The 18998-nt window shown below is 34.0% G+C and overlaps 1 protein-coding gene across 3 annotated transcripts in view; it reads right to left on the bottom strand.

The window, feature by feature from the left end:
* Window positions 1–18998, bottom strand: part of Cadm2 (cell adhesion molecule 2) — a 947889-nt gene that overhangs the window by 89881 nt on the left and 839010 nt on the right. For all 3 annotated transcript variants that reach the window (XM_087899672.1, XM_087899674.1, XM_087899675.1), the window contains one exon: window positions 13837–13927. In XM_087899672.1, the coding sequence (XP_087755798.1) occupies window positions 13837–13927 (91 nt within the window). The remainder of the gene's footprint in view (window positions 1–13836; window positions 13928–18998) is intronic.

Genomic DNA, 18998 nt, shown 5'->3' with positions numbered 1-18998 from the left:
ACTTGTGCTACCTGACATTAGAATTTAATATATTGAATTTTGGAACTGTCTGTATGACCTTATATGTTCATATTTTTAGCATCCTTGGAAATGGTAAAATTGGTCACATAAAATAAATACTTTTGTCAAAACTAAAAGAGAGTTTTTCATTTTTCACCAAGCCTTATAAAATTGTTTTTATTCTTATAAATAAAACCAATAATAAAAATAACATGGAAAATTTTTATTTGAAGACACCAGTCTTTTCAGTTCTTCTCATAGGAAGCATTTATAATAGCAAGACAATGTTTTTTTGATGTATAAATTGAGATTGATAAACACAGAGATACAGTTGTGCATACACCCAAAACTAACACCCCAAATATAAATGGTAATAATATTCTTTTAATAGCCAACACGTTTTCAATTTCCTCTTAAGCACATCGTTCTATAAATGCACAATTAAATTTAGATATGAATTTCTAAATTATATATAAACATAAAAATCTAAGTAATTGTTGAAATTTAAGTGCTCAGTCTATATTTAACATTTTTAAAATAAATTTGTGTTTCCTAAACAAAACACATCCCTTCTAGTAAACGGGTGAATCCTCCCGGATATTGGAAATAGACAAGATTGCCAGGCAAAGTTGAGTGCACGGGGGTGGGGGGTGGGGTGGGTGTAAGGGGAGATGGGTAGAGAGAAGGAAGAAGGGGAGGGTTGGGGAGAGCTTGGGGGAATGGAATGGGTGGGATGGAGGAAGGGTGGATATGGAAACAGGGAAGTAAATATCTTAATTAAGGGAGCCATTTTAGGGTTTGCAAGAGAATTTACTCTAGAGGGGTTCCCAGGTCCAAGGAGATGTCCCTAGATTGTTCCTTGGGAAGCAGCGGAGAGGGTGCCTGAACTGACCTTGTCCCATAACCACACTGATGAATATCTTGCATATCACCATAGAACCTTCATCTGGCGATGAATGGAGATAGAGACAGAGACTCACACTGGAGCACTGGACTGAGCTCCCAAGGTCCAAATGAGGGGCAGAAGGAGGGAGAACATGAGCAAGGAAGTCAGGACCGCGCGGGGTGCGTCCACCTAGTGAGATGGTGAGACTGACATAATGGGAGCACACCAAGGCCAGCTGGTCTGGGAGTGATGGAACATGTGATCAAACCGGACTCTCTGAATGTGGCTGGCAATTAAGACTGACTAAAAAGCCAAGGACAATGGCAATGGGTTTTGATTCTACTGCATGGACTGACTTTGTGGGAGCCTGGTTTGTTTGGATGTTCACCTTCATAGACCTGGATGGAGCGGGGAGGATCTTGGACTTCCCACGGGGCAGGGAACCCTGACTGCTCTTAGGACTGGAGAGGGAGGGGAAGGAGAAGAGGGGGAGGAAAAAGGGAGGTGGGGAGGAGGTGGAAATATATAACAAATAAATAATTTCTTTTTAAAAAAAAAGAAGAACAAAAAAAGAATAATAAAATAAAGCAGCCTCTGAGTATTTGGTGACAGGATGAATCTGTGACTGAAGTCAGTATTCCACTAATCTAAATCCTTCAGACATCCATGTTCTTTCTCTGAGACATAAGTCTTCAAAGTGGTAAAGTTGTTCACATAATTGGTTACAGTTTTAATGAAATAAATTTTAGAGTTTATGTACAGATTATAAATAACTTACACTTGATCCTAAGTAATTTTGAAATGTTCAACTTAATATTGAGTGATTTAGTATGACTTGGATACGGTTTGTGTTTCCTCTTAATATAGAGGATCCCTAGCCTTTTCTAGTTGGAACCTACATATGATGGAGTTTCTTGTTACAGATGAATAACAATATTCCCTCTGTTCAGGCATACAATGAAGATCATTTTAAAAGAAGTTAGAGTTTAAAGTTTTTATGCAATGAGGTTAGAAAATAGGAGGAGGTAGACATTAGAAGTAACAGGAGAGAGGAGAGCAGCAAAACTGAGATGTTATGGACCAACCAGCTCTACAGTGAGAACATTAACATAGTCACTACAGAATACCAAGCCTTTTATTACAAGATTATTAGAAGTTTGAGACTACCAGTATTAGCCAAAATTTCATTTTACTTTTGTCTATTAAATCTATAAACTTATACATAAGAATTTAAAGGGGTATACCTAAGGCATTTTCTATCATGTTCTTCTAGGAGAGTAGGTTGTATAAATAAGAATAGAAACCAAAGTTAATCATGGATTTTTTTAAATTTTAAGGATTTAGTGCAAGAGATTGTAATCTGCCAAAAAAGTTTAAAGAGTTAGCACACAGTTTTCTTTAGGAAAGCTTTGATTTTGAGATTATAATTTAACTACATTTCTTCATTCAACCCCTTCTATACATCCCTCTCTAATCTCCTTCAAATTTATGAACTTTTTACCCGAGTAATCATTATTGAGTGTACATATGTGTGCATGTATGTATGTATGTATCTATCCAACCATCCATCCATCTAGATAAATAGATAGATAGATAGATAGATAGATAGATAGATAGATAGATAGATAGATAGATAGATATCCCTATATAAGCTGTTCAGTCTGTATAACATTTCAGGTAAATATATTTTCAGGGCTCATGGTTGACATTGGACAACTGACTATTATGTCCTTCCCTAAGGGAAGACAGTCTCTGCCACTCCCAGCTTTTCTTAGTTGCCTGTAATTTTTTGTTGCAATGAGACCTCGGGAGATTTTCCCTGTGCAGGCTGGCATGTCCACTGACTGTATCATCATTGATCAGCTCACATTTGGGCAATTGTCACGACTTTATGAATGTAGTGTGTCAACTGTAGAAATATCTGTGTAGATTTCCAGTGCCATTCACACATTATCATTTATAAAGTAATGTTGTTATAACTAACTTTGACTGCCAGGTATTTGGTTTGTTGATACCAATTAGAAGAACTCCTAGTGGATTTCTAACTTCTTCTCAGTTCAGTCTCTTTTTGGGGTCACTGATCCAGGAAGTTTAAGTATTAGCAATTCTTAATCCTGTCAAGTCTATGTGAAGTTATTCCTGGTCTACTCTGCGTGGACTGTGGACAGGAACCTTATCTCAGACTTGATAATTATATGTCTCTGTTTTTAGACAAAGGTTTTGCAAGAAGAGGAAAGAATCAATAAGCAATTTAGTTACACAATGGTGAGTTCCATGATTTAGACTGTCCAACAAAAGCTTTCCTCTGCTGTTTATATAATTGGACAGGAATAAAAGAACATCCAAAGTTGGAACACTATCCAGATTGAGCATCTCCACAAATACTTACATACTTCCCTAGGTTATATAATTTTTCCATCACAGTAGTAATTAAGTTGTGATCTAACCCTAAAATAGTTATAAAATTTTGCAGATGAAAAGTATTCAGTGTAATAACATTCAGGTAGGTATCATGTTCTGACTCAAAAGAAAGAAGGAAGGAATTTAGGATTATTTATGTTCAGTGTTTCCTGGATGACAAAGCAGAACTTCAATATTGTTCTGCTCAATGTATCTTGCAATCATGTGAAATGCACAATGGCTTCATTTCAGTTGAAAAATCCCATAGTTAGTCACCAGATTTAGTTGAAGTTTTAATTATCAAAGAAATATTTAAAAACAGAATTCTTTTATATTATCTGTAATATTTCCACAGGATATTGAAAGAGCTAGTATGATTTTCATAAACATTTGGTTTCATTTGATGAATTAAGCAAAGCCTTTTAGATTATGAAATTATCTTGTATAGCTGTGGGAAAATCTCTTCACTTATGCAGTCAAGTTTTAGGAAAAAATAATTAATATGAAAAGCAAATTAATTGTAAATCATTTAGAAATTGGTAAATGTAGAAAAATATAATTTTATTGTGTTCTAAAAAGAAGGATCCTTAGTAGAATTTAATAACTATTAAAGCAAATGGATAAAGTTGAATTTTTAAAAAGAACAAAAATGTTCTTTATACGAAACCGATTCAAAGAACCATTTTGTTAATTTTCTTTGTTGGGAGTTTAAATGTTGTGAAGTAGGAAAAAAATCAAATAAATGATTTCTCCAAGACTATTTCTCACAGCAATCATCTTAAATGAAAAACATATGCAGTCATTATTACAAATAGTCCAAAGATATGTTCCTCATACAATTTGTAAGTAATATTCTACATATATTCAAATTATGGGGAAAATATTGTTCTGTACATTTGGAGTAAAAAAGATCAAGCTTCATTATTTTCAGATTCAATCGCTGTGCTATTTAATGGTAAAAGAATGTTTTCCATGTGTCATTTTTTAAATTTCTTTTGTTTTTATATTTACATTTGTAGGTGTATATGTTTACAGGTTTGTATGCACACATGTGCATACTTTTGTGAGAACCAAAGGTCATCTTCAGATGTCTTCTCTCCAGAGCTGGATAATTTTTAAAAGGTTTTAATTATTATTGTTACAGATGTTATTGCTGTTGCTGATGTTTGCAATGATGGTGTGGTGGAATTGTTGTTACGTGTACATGATATGTACAGCACAGGTAGAGTACACTAATAGCCATGACAAGGATGTCAACACCAGAGAAGAGTTGCTTGGAGTTGGTACTTTTATTCCCCTACATTTGCACTAATTCTAGACTTAAGGGGCAAGCACCTTTATCCACTGAGCCATGTTCAATTTTAACTTATTTTTGAAACAGGTTCTCTCACTAACCAGGAGTTTGCCAGTTACCTAGGTTGGGTATCTAGCAAGCCTCAGAATTCCTTGTGTCTCTACTCCCCAGGCCTTGGGAAGCTATGTACACGCAATTTTATTGTCTGTTGCCCCCAAACCATAGGACCAAGCTGTCTCACTCCAAAAAACCTCTTTAAGATGCACAAAAATCTTAGAGAGTAGAAAGTAAAAGAGTCTGACTCCCATTATGACAAGTGTTTTTCTACTTAAAACATTTCAAATTCTAACAGCTCTTTTTGCATATTTTGGATTTTTTATCATAAATCAAAAGAAAAATAGAAAAGACAAGTTTGGAATAATTAGAGAGGTAAAGAGCATACTAAACTAATATTGCCTCTAAATAGGCCATCCCATTGCATCCCAAACTTATTATAATTGGTCATGAACTGGCTACATACTGAGACCGTGTCCCAAAATTAAAATAATAAAATAAAATAAAAGTTTTGTTGTGTGACCAAAGGTATAATGGTTCTTTGTTTTCTTTGAAAACCACTCTTCTATTTTAATGAACAAAGAGAGCTCCTGAATTCCATAGCCACTTCCCCTCCTATTGTATAAAACTCTTATACATTCACACTGAATTCCCTAAGACTATGTCATTCTCTGTCCGCACTGACCACAATGTAATTTGGAATTTTTAATATCTGAACCACAATTTTATAAAAGTGATATTCTATTTGTAGTTGATGTCATTGTTATAGATAGATCCCTATTGAAAAACTCAACAATGAAAGCTCCTACTTAAATGTCACCATTTTTATTGGCATGAGGTAGAGTCAAAGACACATTAAAATGTTCATAAATGGTCAAGGCAGTGGTGGCTCATGCCTTTACTTCCAACACTTGGTAAGTGGAGGCAAGTGGTTCTCTGTGAGTTTGAGGCTAGCTTAGTATACAGTGCGAGTTCCAGGACAGGCTCTGAAGTTCACAGAGAAACCCTTGAAAAACAAACAAACAAACAAAAAACATGATGGAAGAGGGTCATCTGTCTATGTGTTACTTTCATTGGTTAATAAAGAGACTGCCTTGGCCCTTTGATAGGACAGAAAATTAGATAGGCAGAGTAAACAGAAGAGAATGCTGGGAGGAAGAAGGCAGTGAGGCAGTCGCCATGACTCTCCTCTTCCAGACAGATGCAGGTTAGGGTCTTTCCTGGTAAGCCACCACTTCGTGGTGCTACACAGATTACTAAATATGGGTTAAAGCAAGATGTGAGAATTAGTCAATAAGAGGCTGAAACTAATGGGCCAGGCACTGTTTAAATGAATATAGTTTCCGTGTAATTATTTTGGGTAAAGCTAGCCAGCGGCAGGAGCACAGCCCGCCGTCACTCCTTCCACAACAAAAACAGTCATAAATAAAACCAGGCTTATGTGAAAATTTAAACCTGTGTACTCCCTTAGCTTTTCATTTTTCATTCTCATAGAGATTCATCCCCTGAAACATACTGAGTATTATAGCATCAAGTAAAAGGAATTCCATTGCATTAATGCTCATATTCAGTTGATGTAATAAAATCAACATTAGGCTTATTATTATTACATTTAAAGCTTTAGTAAATAAGATGCAAACTTCTTTTATGATCAGTCTCATCCTATGCTGCCTGAGTCTTATTTTCTAAGACACTTCTTGCCTCTGAGATCAGTGGCTTATGTTGAAATGGGAAATCACCTATATACAAGTGGCAAGAACCCTTTAGAAGGCTTGAGCATGATGCCGTGATGCTAGAGTGAGAGAACTCCTGGACCACTTTTCACTGATAATGTGGTATTTACTGATGGCCATTTTAAAGTGTTGTTGTATAAAGATATGATACTTCATACTCTATTATTTTAACCAATTTATGCCACAACAAACAGAAGATTATCCCTATAAAAGATAAAAGTTTATGATCCTGAAGGGAAAACAGAATTGTGTGTTGAAGTTAAAAAAATTCAATTTTGTAAAAATGTCTAAACTAATCTCTTGGAAGCTACTAATGAAGGAAAAACAACTACTAATGCCTTATTTAAATTTAATATTTCTTTTATTTGATAAGCACAATATTAATCTCTAATTTAAAAATTCAACAAAATTTGAGCATTCCTCCTTTCATACAACAATGTATCTATGTGTTTACATTAAGCATAAAATCATTTTGTCATGTTCAACAATGATCATTCTTAAAGAAGAAGTTTTTCTTGTTTAAAAAATCATAAACTCTGAAGTTTTCCTCTGGAATATTTTCAAATTTTATTTTATGAATCATAATTTGTGATTTTCAATTTTGGTGCTGGAGGTCCTTCTGTATTTGTGCTGCTTTCATTGGTTATTAAAGAAACTGCCTTGGCCTAGTTGATAGGGCAGAACCCAGGTAGGCGGGAAAGACAGAACAGAATTATGGGAAGAAGGGCAGTGTGGCAGACACCATGAACCTCCTGCCTGAGACTGACGCTGGTTAGAATCTTTCCCAGTAAGCCACGACCTCATGGTAATATACAAATTACTTGAAATGTGTTAAAGCAAGATGTGAGAGTTAGCCAAGAAGAGGCTAGATATAATGGGCCAGGTAGTAATTTAATTAATGCAATTTCTGTGTGGTTATTTTGGGTGTAAGCTAGCCAGGCGAGATGAAACAAAAGGAACCGCTCTCCCTACAACACAATTTCTCAGACTATGTCAGTTTCTCAAGCTGTAGAGAACGTAAGGAAAGCTTTATACCAGAAATGATATTTCAAGCATTGGAATCAACCTTGAGTTAAAAAAACCATTCAGTTAACAGTTCAATTGCAATGATTGGGTTATTTCCCTAAGAGTTAGATCCATTGTTTCTACTACTATAAAACAGAACTAATTAAATTTGTCAATCTTCCCTTATGTTAATCACTGCCCATTATAAAACTTATTTTCCTCAATTACTTGCTTCTTGTCTAATATTAAACAGATGGTCTTGAAGTAGTAACTAGGTAGAACTCATTTGTATTGTAGCTGGGATAAATGCTTTATGTATACTGAGGATAACTGAATCTGGAACTTAAACTTTGAAAGCATATTTTAATAATTTCAGTGAAATTCTTCTTAAAGGATTATACTTTTTCTTCATTATTAAAGAAGCCAAAATGTTGGAATCAAAAAGACTAAAATTTAACATGTTCATTCCCAGGGTGATCAAACAGTATGATTGATTGTAGATATCATGTTTAATATATCACTCTTCACATTATTTAAGTTATGTTTTACATTAAAAAGCACTGTATAACACATGTTCCCAAAGAAAACTAGCTCTACCTCTGCCTTTACATTTTCATTACATATCCTCCCCACACCTTCCATATTTACAATGTCTTTCCTTTTCTATTGTTTTCTGATTTTGGTTTTATAAAGAAGGATCAAATAAATTGGTTTGATGATGTAATAATTAGTAAAGACAAATTGAAATGCATTTCTAACATACAGCAGTGTCTTTGTATCATCAGGTACCTCTGTTCCTTCTCTGAAAAACAGCTCATATTCTTTCCCTCTATCTTCTTTAAGATCGTACCACTCTCCTGCCTTTGCTTGCACTTTGCCCTGGTGATATATTTTGCTGACCATGAACAAGGTCATTGCTATTCTACTCCCCTGCCTTTGAAAAAATTCGATCCTTCTCTATTTTATTTTATTTTTTTTGTCCCACAGGCATCTCAGATATCTCTCCCACTCTGAATTCTGGAGAGTTGGATGTCTAGGCACTCCTTAATCACTTCCTTCTATATTGGAACCATTTATAAATGGTCATATTTCTGAGACTTGGACGATAAATTGGTTGTTTGTTTGTTTTCTATTCTTTAAACATTAAAATGCCCACCTTTTAGAATTGAAGTTCTGTGTGGTATATAAAAGAAAAAATCAAGATTCATGCCAGAAATTCTGTTGTATATGTTTTCATTAATTAGTTTTTTTCTAGAATACAAAACGTGAGTGTTTTTCTAGAATAAAAAGTTTGTTTTACATCATTGACTAAAATGCCTAATCTCTATAGAATTAATTATGTTTACATATTTTGTTCCCTCCATATACTTATGGAGATTTGGTAGTCAAAATATTTAACCAGTAGTGAATAACAAACTCCTTTGTAAATTATACTGGTGACCACTAAATATTACAGAAAAAAGGTTGAGAGAAAAAAATACTATTGCCTAGAACTTTTCAAAGGACAAATGAGCATATTCTGTAAAGAACAGTCATAATGACTCCTGTTTTCTTTAATGTTCTAGTAATCATAAGAATAAGAATAATTTTTGTTCCTGATATCTTGCTAAAATTAACACATTAATGATTCTGTTACTACAGAAGCACACATTGAAATTCTATAATAATGTTAATGTAAAGATTAAAAATTGTGCTTTCTACAGTTACTATATTCATACATGAGAGATATTTTAAATACTATGAACTGACAGGTACAATGCTTGAAAGTCTTACCCATGAATATGATGGTCTCTTTCCAGTGTCTTAAATATTGAGACACTCTGAGTTGGATTTTCACCTGAGCATTTACATAATCTCTCAAAATAATAGGCTTTTCTGCAAGAAACCTGGCTTTCTGGAAAATGCTCAAGAAGTGAAAATTCTCTGTGGGTCCATAACCATGGTTCTGTAGACTCTGAAGGGACTTTCACAAGACCCTGGAACATTTAATTGAAAATGATTGAGTGCCCAGCACACCACAGATGCTCAGCCTAAATAACAGCCGTGGAGATTACCCAGAGTCAGCTTCGTGTTTTACAAACAAAACCAAAATATTCAGTCTCATTTCCAAGATAACCACTTGTGTGCTTCCAGAGAGTAAATGTGTGATTAAATTTTAAAACCATGAGATGGGAGCAAAGGACCATATGGGTTTCAACAAAGGAACGACAGAATGTGGCTATATCTTTATTATGGAAATTTGGGACTAGTTTCATAGTATTACACTTTTAAAAGTACCTTACAAATAAAGTGACTGTATTAGATTTTTAATTTGAGTAAATTTTTATAATTTAATAATATTCTAGATTACAAATCAAAGGAAAATATGAAAAAATCATGTGAATTTTATTATTCAAAAATTTTTTACCTATATTTACATATTCAGATATTAGTCCAAGTATTCAAGTGACTATACACCAGTAATGTAAACTCAATCCTGTCAAATATCTGATATTATATTTAAATATCAGATATCTGGTTAATATATCTGATATCTAAATATGTAAATATTGGTAAAATGGTCTATTAGATAGCCATTACATAATTTTAGAGATTAAAAAATACTCAAGAGTAAGAGAGAAACTTTTACAGGACGACAGGCTGTATTGCCCCATTGTTTGACCAACGTGGCTCAATTAAATACTAATGTGAGCAATAGATAATGCTCACTCTGTGGAAAGGCAGCGGCATATTGGAATTTTCTGTAGTTTTTGCTCAGTTTATCTGTGAATCTAAACTAGTTCTAAAATCAAAGTTTATGAACTTACAAATGCAAACTAATCCGAGTGGCTAAATATCTAATTCATGAGAACTAATGCTGTGAATATCATAGATAATATAATTTGGGGTGCAAGCCTTAGTTTCTACTTCTACACCACCATGGTGACTGTACCCCAGAGTACTATACCACAGACATTCGATTTGAACATTAATACTGACATGGTGGTTAGCTAGAAGCATTTCTGATTAGCAAGAGAAATACAAATATTGGCTAATAACATCTCACACATTAGACAGGGTGATTTGAAATTGCTGGGATAATAGACTCATACTGTTACATCAATATCAGATCTTCCCTATTTTGGTGAACAATATTTCACTCTGGATGATAACTTGCCTTCATTAACTCCCAGTTTATTTTGCAATTTAGTTTCACTAATTGGATTGCATACAATTGGCAAATGACTTGTGATTTGTGTTTTGTAAGAGAAGTCCACATTTTAGTCTGAAGAAACTGACTGGTATAAAACTGTTTTGCCTTAACTTTTGTGTCTTTTGAAGAAATAATTCTATTCTGTCCATGGGGGAATGCATTTGTATGTACATATCCGATTTCTTCCTTAATTTTCATCATATCCAAAATGTATATATAATTGTTCCTTTTCAGTACCTCACTAGGGGCTCAGTGGCATAAGATCTGTCTTTCTAAAGATTAAAATCTTTCTTCTTACACAGAATACAATGTGCATCTCTGTGCAATTATGCATGCTAGATTTCTGCCAAAAACAAAAGAAAAATTATAATTACTAGATGGTAAAATAGTAACTACAATACAAACATTGTGTTGTGTATACAGGAAAATTCATCACCTCCTGTAATTACTTTCTTCTTACAGAATAAATGCCAAATGCACGCTTATTCCACTGGAAAATGTATCATTGCTTCCTCTTTCCTTAAAGTAAATTCACAATGTGCTAAGCTTTGGTCAAAATGAATGCTGATTCACTTGTCACAGCATGTAGGGGCCACCCCACATCTTCTAAGGTCACGACTTTAATGTAATATAAAGGGTATGTTCTTCTTCCACTTTTATAAATGGAGAATGTGTTGCCTAAAAGCTGTCTGGGAATTCAGCCAAAGACAGAAAAGGGTTGCAGAAACTCTGGGGACTAGAAAGAAAAGTGGCTGACATTAGCTTGGTCCTCACTTTAGACAAAAATTAAAACAATAGACATGTACAGTAATCTCTCTTTTAAGGAAAGAATAGAATGCCTCTATAGTAATGTCAAGTGGAACAATTTGGTACTTGCCCAAGTTATGCAGCTGTTCTACAAGAAAATGGCAAAAGGCTCCTGTCCAAAGCTGGCAAATAAGGCATGATTGTTCATAAACAGTCACTGGGGCCCTCACATTTAGAAGAAGGAAAACAGCATTAGCATTATGGAGAGCAGGTTGCAAACATGAATCTCACTGCAATTTGAGCCATGCTATGGTTTCATGATTTATAACACAGATAGTGGTGTGATTTAAGCAGAAACAATGCACCTGATAATGATGAATTGCTCATTCTTTAAGACATCATATGTTGGTCAAACATGCATTTTGAAGGAACAATAAAGATTTGGACATGATTTAAGGGTGCTGTTCAGGTCACCTATGAGATGAAAATATATTTATTATCTGTTTTATGTTTTTGATCCCCACTTGATCATTAGAAGTGACTCAGGTAAGAAGGAAAGATAATAGAAATTTACTGTCCTGGGTAACAATTGAATGCTATGCCAATAGTGTTGCCTCTCAATGATGCCAAAATAACAAAGTGGGGAATCAGGTGTAATAGCTGCAAAGTAATGGAGTGGAACTTTGGTGGTGATTACCAGAATAAATGACACAATTTCAGTCTGCCCAGTGGGTCCATGTGATACCACACTCCTTATTTAGACTTTCACTTTTTAAAATCTGTCTTAAAATATAGGCACTATCCTTATTATTATTTATTCCTTACTTTGCAATTGTTTTAAAATGTTTTTATCGTCTCTTTTCAGCTTTGTATGTATCATCTTCTGAAGTGACTGACCGTCCCAGAAGTGATTCTCTTCTTTGTCCAGTGATGAACTTCTTGATTAATCCTCCTCAATTCCCTATCCTTCTATGTGCTTTAGTAAGACCATTCTCTTTATAAATATGAAGATTTCCTTCTGGGAAAATCAAGTGGTTTGCTTTCAGTCTTCCCTGGTATATGCTCTGTCTGTCTCAAATGACACTCTTGGGGATATACTATGAACTAAAGAGATCTTCAAGTTCAATTCATTTTAAAAAGTTAACACTTTCAATTATTGGAAATGATACTTTGAAAATGGAGAGGAGTAGGTAGATTTTTAACTGATTTAGGAAGAAAGAAAGAAGCATTCTAAACCAAAGAACAAATCAAGGAATTTGACTCTAACTGTACTGCTGATGTCCTGGGAGCTTATAAAACAAAACAAATATGAACCACTGGTGATAGGGCTATAATACAGACCAATAAACCAAAATAAGTTATTAATAAAATGATAATATTATATTCATTATAACATTGAGAACCCATAAGGATAAATGCAAAATATGACTGTTTTAAACAATTATTAATCTATAATTAATATTCAAAGATGCTACATGATTTGGAATAAAAAATATATGGGCATAAATTCTTGCTGTAAATGTCATTTAAGTAGTATATTGGCAAGTATCAGAAAAGTTTAAATAAAGAAGTAAACCTGACTAGAATGACTACTGTCACACTATCCAGAGCCTGGGTCATTCCTCTCTCTTAAAGACTACGGCTTCATCTCCAGTTATTAAATCACCATGAACCTCATTCTTGAATTTACACAGAAGTGGAAATTTAGATTCAGCAGCTGAACTAGCAGCTAGTAGGTGAAAGACTCTAAGCTTTGTACAGAACCAAAATGTGAGTAAGGCCTGTCTCACCAATCTTAATCCTATGTGAATAAATCAAAAATTGGTTCATATTTCTGAGATTAAATTTTCTTTCCTGTATCAAAAAGAAATGTTCTAATTTCCCCTTTCTGTTTGCAAGGTACCATTCATCGGCATCCTCAGGGAACAACTGTGAAAATCTTCTGAGAAAGATTGATTATTCCATTTGTTAAACTTCCCAAGACTTTGTGTTGTACCATAAAATAAGAGATGATTTTACTTTGGAATCGTCTTTAGTGCAAGCGTCGATATTACACATTCAAGTTTATTTCTACATAATTGAATCCCAGACCTCCATTGAGCTTCCCTTGCTGAATCATACCTAAAGGAAATGATGCATATTCCTTACCATAACAATATCATAGCTTTCAAAATTCATTATTCCTCTCAGAAAAGTATCTCTACCACTAGAAGGGAGTGATGGTATGGTTCATGCTATCCAATGGACTACTGTATTCCATTGGAGCAAATTTGCCTTTATCGCTAAGCATTTCAGATATCGTTTTGCCTGTCATCCGGTCATTTGATTGTGTACTCTGTATTTGTATTCTATATTCACACACATTCATTTTAGAGAAATCTGAGGGAGAAAAGAGTAAATACCAAAGAGCCTGTTCTATTGTTTGACAAGAACAGGTTAGAATAAAAATGCCTACAGGTACACCCTTTCATCAAATACTGATTGAAGAAAGAGAGAAAAGTTTACCAGTCACTAAATCACTTACAGTGGTTTTCCTTTAGATTCGCAAGTCAAAGTTAATGCTTGTCCTTCCTGTGGAAAAGGAGTGGATGGTATGATCTTAACTGATGGTGTATCTAGAAAAAAGAGAAGAGAAAAATCATTAATGACACATAAGGATATACTTTATAATTGTATCACGCAGGCTCAGTATCTCTTATGCTTCTTATAAATATATAAAAATATATAGATATCATGTATATTTATACACACACAAATATATATATGAGACTGAAACTTTCCCATCTGTGCAATTTAACAAAAATACTTGAATATCTTAGGAGATCCTCTGAAATCTGAATTTAAATGTGACATTGCAAAAAATTGGTTCAGATGAATATCAAGTATTTCACACAATTGTTTCTTCAACTATTTATAGATTGCCATGAATACTATTTTTGTGGGCTGAATACATTTATGTGCATTTGAATAACAACACTTTCATTGTCAAAGGGCTACCAGGGACTCACAATAAGGAACCCCCAATGAACTCAAGATAAACTGCAGTCTCAGAAGCATTATACAGAATCCTTTTGAAGAGACAGCCCTGCAGCTCTGAGCACACGCTGCTTTCTTTAAAGTAGAGTGGACAAAGCACATCAAATAGCTATTTATAATAGTTCTGAAAGGTAGCATTTGGCTTCATATGGCAACAATATAATTTTTAAAATATAGTAATTGTTTCTGTTTAATAAAATCAACCCTTATGAAAATAGATTCAAGAGAACTCTAGGACCTTTAGGTATATAAATCACATGGTACTTGTTATCTTTTAATCAATAGGAAAGTACATATTTCATAGAGGAAATAGAAAATAACATTTAAAGAATAGAGGGACCATATAAGCACAATGGTTTCTTTATAGTCTGTATAGAACTAAGTGGCCTAGTTCTTTCCCTCTTATCTCTATAGACTGTGTAATGAACACAATAGCTTTGACCTCTCAGACTGTCATTTTCCCCTTTCCCTTAGACTTAATGGAAAAATGGAACCAATCTGATATCATATTAGTGTTCTGCTTTGGAGCGTTAATCAATCCTGAAATATTTAAGTTATTTAATCTTCCTTAAAGATATAGTATTGAAATTTCTCTAATATAAAACAACAAACTATGATTTATGTAGATGATCTTGCATGTTGAAATTATTTATGTTTCAAATGCAATCTTTCTCAAGCCTGTAAACAAGACAATACAAGTTAAATAACCAAAAATATAAGACAGGATTAGGAAAAGATATATGATAATAATCTCAGAATATGAGAGGCAAAGACAAGAGTCTTCTTCAAGTCCAGCTTAAGATAGGAAGTGATTTCAGTGCTGGGAATGTACATCAGTATTGGAACAATTGCTTAGTACATACAAGGTTCTGAATTCAGTTCCTGCCATCACATGAAAAATATATACAGTAAAAATAATATTCTGGTTACAAAATTACTTTCCTTGTGCATCATGGTAAATTATAATTCTATAAAATGACTCTGGAAGGACCATTAATTTGAAAAATATAAAAATTCATTATACTTATTAAATGATGTAAATATAATTTGTTGATACATTTCATTTATCAAATGAGTGGTTGACAAAGGTTATGGTGTAATTTAATCAACAAGCACAGAAACATAGAAAATTACATGGGAAGATAGGTGTTACCCAGGATTACTCTAGTCAAATTGAGGCATATCATCTTTTGACCTTCAGCCTACACATAAGTATAATCTTACAAAAGACAGATATATTTCTAGTGAAGAGAATGAAGGGCAATCTACAAATATATGATTCTGGGATGTAGATTTAATTCATCTGTCTGTTACAATAATTTTGTATTTGAGTGTACCCTTTGGTCTAATAGTATTCTAGACTTTTCTATGTCAATGATGTAGTATTAGATTAACATTGCTATTGGAAGACTGAATAAGCATATTGATCTCAAAATGTGGCTTGGCCTCACTCAGTTTGATTAAGAGATAAAGAATCCTAAGCATCGGAAGACTCTCTGATTTCTCCTTCTGCCTTTGGACTTCCCCAAATTTGAATATAGTTTGCCCTCCAACGGTCAGCAATTTAAAACTTGGTTAAAAACATGTGATAACCTTGGGAAGCGACAGAAACTTTAAAAGGCATAGACATGGAAAGAAGTTATGTGACTGGGGAGCGCTGTCATATACCTGGATATAATCCCCCGCCCCCTCTCTTTGCTTAATTGCTACTGTGAAGTGGAAAAATATTTTAGATATTTGTCTACAATATGCTACAACTATCTCAGGACTACAATGGAAACAGGTGTCCCTATATCCTAGGCTGACAGGTTTTGAAGTAGGGGAAAGAGAAGCATAGGTCCTCAGACCTTCGCACCCGGGCTGCAGACTAACAAATCGATGCACATTGCTGGCTCACTATGTGTATTCTTGGCCTTAAAAAGTTCACCAATTTCAGGATCATCTCTCTATAATGGATCTCTTTTTCGCATTTATGTATAATGAATTCTGGTTTCCAGGTTGCACAGATTACTACAGTAAATTGCAAAATCCTGTTGATTGCCTCATCTTTCCACGCCGGTTTTTTCTGGATGTTTGTAAGATCCAGGTTTGCTGGCACTGCTTTTTTTCTTTAGTCTCTCAATCTCGCTACTCCAGTAGTCTCTCCTGGATGTTTTCACCTCTTTATCGAATAGTACTTCTCTTTCTGCTGCTTTTTTTCCATCTGCTACGTGTCACTTACACACTCATTCAAACTAAAAGTTTGCTAGATAATTAAATAAGTTTGATAAAAGTTTTGATAAACTAAAGATAATTCTTGGAGTCATGCAAAAACAACGGGTAAAACACGACATATTTGTAGGATATCTGACAATTCATTTAAAAGTTTGGTTGATTATTGTTTATGGGACCAAGTGGAAAGATAGGGTTGCCGTAATCCTAAGATTTTTGTTGTATTCAGAATACAATACATTTTTAAAGCCATATTCTTTTGGATATGAATTAAAGTGTGTCAGTATGTGGAAAAAAATTTAGCGTTATATATTATATTTTTTATTTGAAAAATTCTGGGGTTCATTCATGAAGAATATAATTGCAGTGTTAAAACACGATAATAAAAAGGTCATTCATTTTAAAAAATTTGGAGCTGTATTAACTTGTGAATTCAGGATACTTTCCGTTATATTTGATCTAAGAATAAAAATCAAAGTGGAACACTGATCTAGCTTGGAATGGATTTTCTGTATTCGTAACAAAGATTTTACAGAATAGCTGTTAGGAAACCTCATAATGGGCAACCTCAGAGCACAAGCCTTCATACATTTACTGTTAGTAGTTCAGCAACATCTGTCCATTACTAATAGTTTTGCAGGTTAACAAGATGACCCTTTGAATAAAATGTTTTACCTATGAAATCCTACTTCATTCCTTTTGTATTTAAAAAAAAATAACTTGGCTTTATATACCAATAATCTTTCTCTGTTAGGGATATTGCCCAAACCACTAAATCCATTCCATAAAATATATTGAGTGACAAAGATATTCTCTAATTTAGAACAGAAATAAATGATTCAAGGTTGTCCATGGCCTTCAGGTTATTGTTTAAAATAACACTTTTGCCTATGTTATTTGTTGACAAAAGTATTTCCTCTGACTATTATCTAATTATTTATTTGTATAACAAAATTTTGCATAGTTACTAAAACATACATGACACAGCATTATAAAATTTTTAGCAATTACTTTAAGGGAATTACAACAATGTAACTTGATATCATCAGGCACATTTATATTCTGTTTTCAATTTTAGCCCCAGTTTTCAGAAATGATGCTAAAGGATGCTTTCAGAAGCCAAGATAATGATGTCAGAAATCATTTCTTTCTTATACATATGTGTATATTATCAGGTGAATGTAACACGTGGACATCAATGATCCAGTCTCATAGAATATTACAGTCAGGATTTGACCATAATCCTAAATTTTCTATGGGTCCTGTAAGATTATCCGTGCCCCTGATCAGCAGGGAGTATCTTAGAAAACTATGCCCTCCAAAATGGGTTGTGTATGATTGTCTTTGTTTAGCCTGTTGGTTAGAAGTTATTATGGATAATTGCCAGGAAAAAAGCTAAGCAAAGGAGATTAGATTCAGGGTTTTTGACTTGAAAAATAAGGGGGAAACTTGGTGGGATAATGCTCTTGTACACTGTAAAGGTTTGTGACCCATATATGTTTAATAAAATGCTGATAAGCTAGAAGAGAGGCAGGAAGAATAGCCAAGGTGACCGGACTAAGGGAATACTGGGAAGAGGAAAATAAAGAGTCACCAGCAAGATATAGAGGAAGCAAGATGAGAATGCTTTCCTGAGAAAAGGTACCAAGTCATGGTTAAACATAAACAAGAATTGTGGGTTAATCTAAGTTGTAAGAGCTAGTTAATAAAAAGCTTGAGCTAACAGGCCAGACAGTTTTTATTATATAAAATTCTCTGTGTTTCTTTGGGACTGAACGGCTGTACGACTGGGTGGGACAGAACTTCTGTCTACACACAAATGTTATGTCTCTCACCTTTTTACATTCTCCTTGATTACTTTCAGGTTATTAATTTTTTGACAAATGAAAATAGCCTGTTAAACTATTCTCCCTTATGCATTTATTACACAAGATCTTCCCTGAGACTTTAATTAAAAGCTTTATTTACTTTTTCCAAGGTTTTTGGCATCAGAATTTTTATTTAAATAACATGTTTTCATTTATTTTACATACCAGTTTCTTCTCCCTCCTCTCTTCCCACCCACTTCCCTTTCCCATCTACACCCCTCTTCAAATTGATGTGTCATGCTTTGAGCAAGCACATGGGAGGAATGTTCCTTTTCTGAATAGAGATGGATAGTGGTTTATTTATTTGTTGTATGTATGGTTCACCTGTATGTTTGTGTTCATGGCACATGTGTGTGACATATGAGTCTTTGCGCCAGACATTGGCATTGAAAACTCTGGGTCTGGTAAAGACTGTTATGAATCACTGAATGAAGAGAAAATGTAGATTTGATAAAAGTATTGAGGAAACTATAAATCATTGTCTGAACATTTCCTGAAAAAAGAATACTACAAAATGTCATTCTCATATGATATGAATCCAAAGAATATGTCAAATTGGAGAATTATGGTA

The sequence above is a fragment of the Myodes glareolus genome, chromosome 2, assembly GCF_982192425.1.
Source record: "Myodes glareolus chromosome 2, mMyoGla1.1, whole genome shotgun sequence".
Classification (NCBI taxonomy): Eukaryota; Metazoa; Chordata; class Mammalia; order Rodentia; family Cricetidae; genus Myodes; species Myodes glareolus.
Note: the sequence above shows the minus strand (reverse complement) of the source record. Positions and strands in the feature narration are given on the sequence as shown.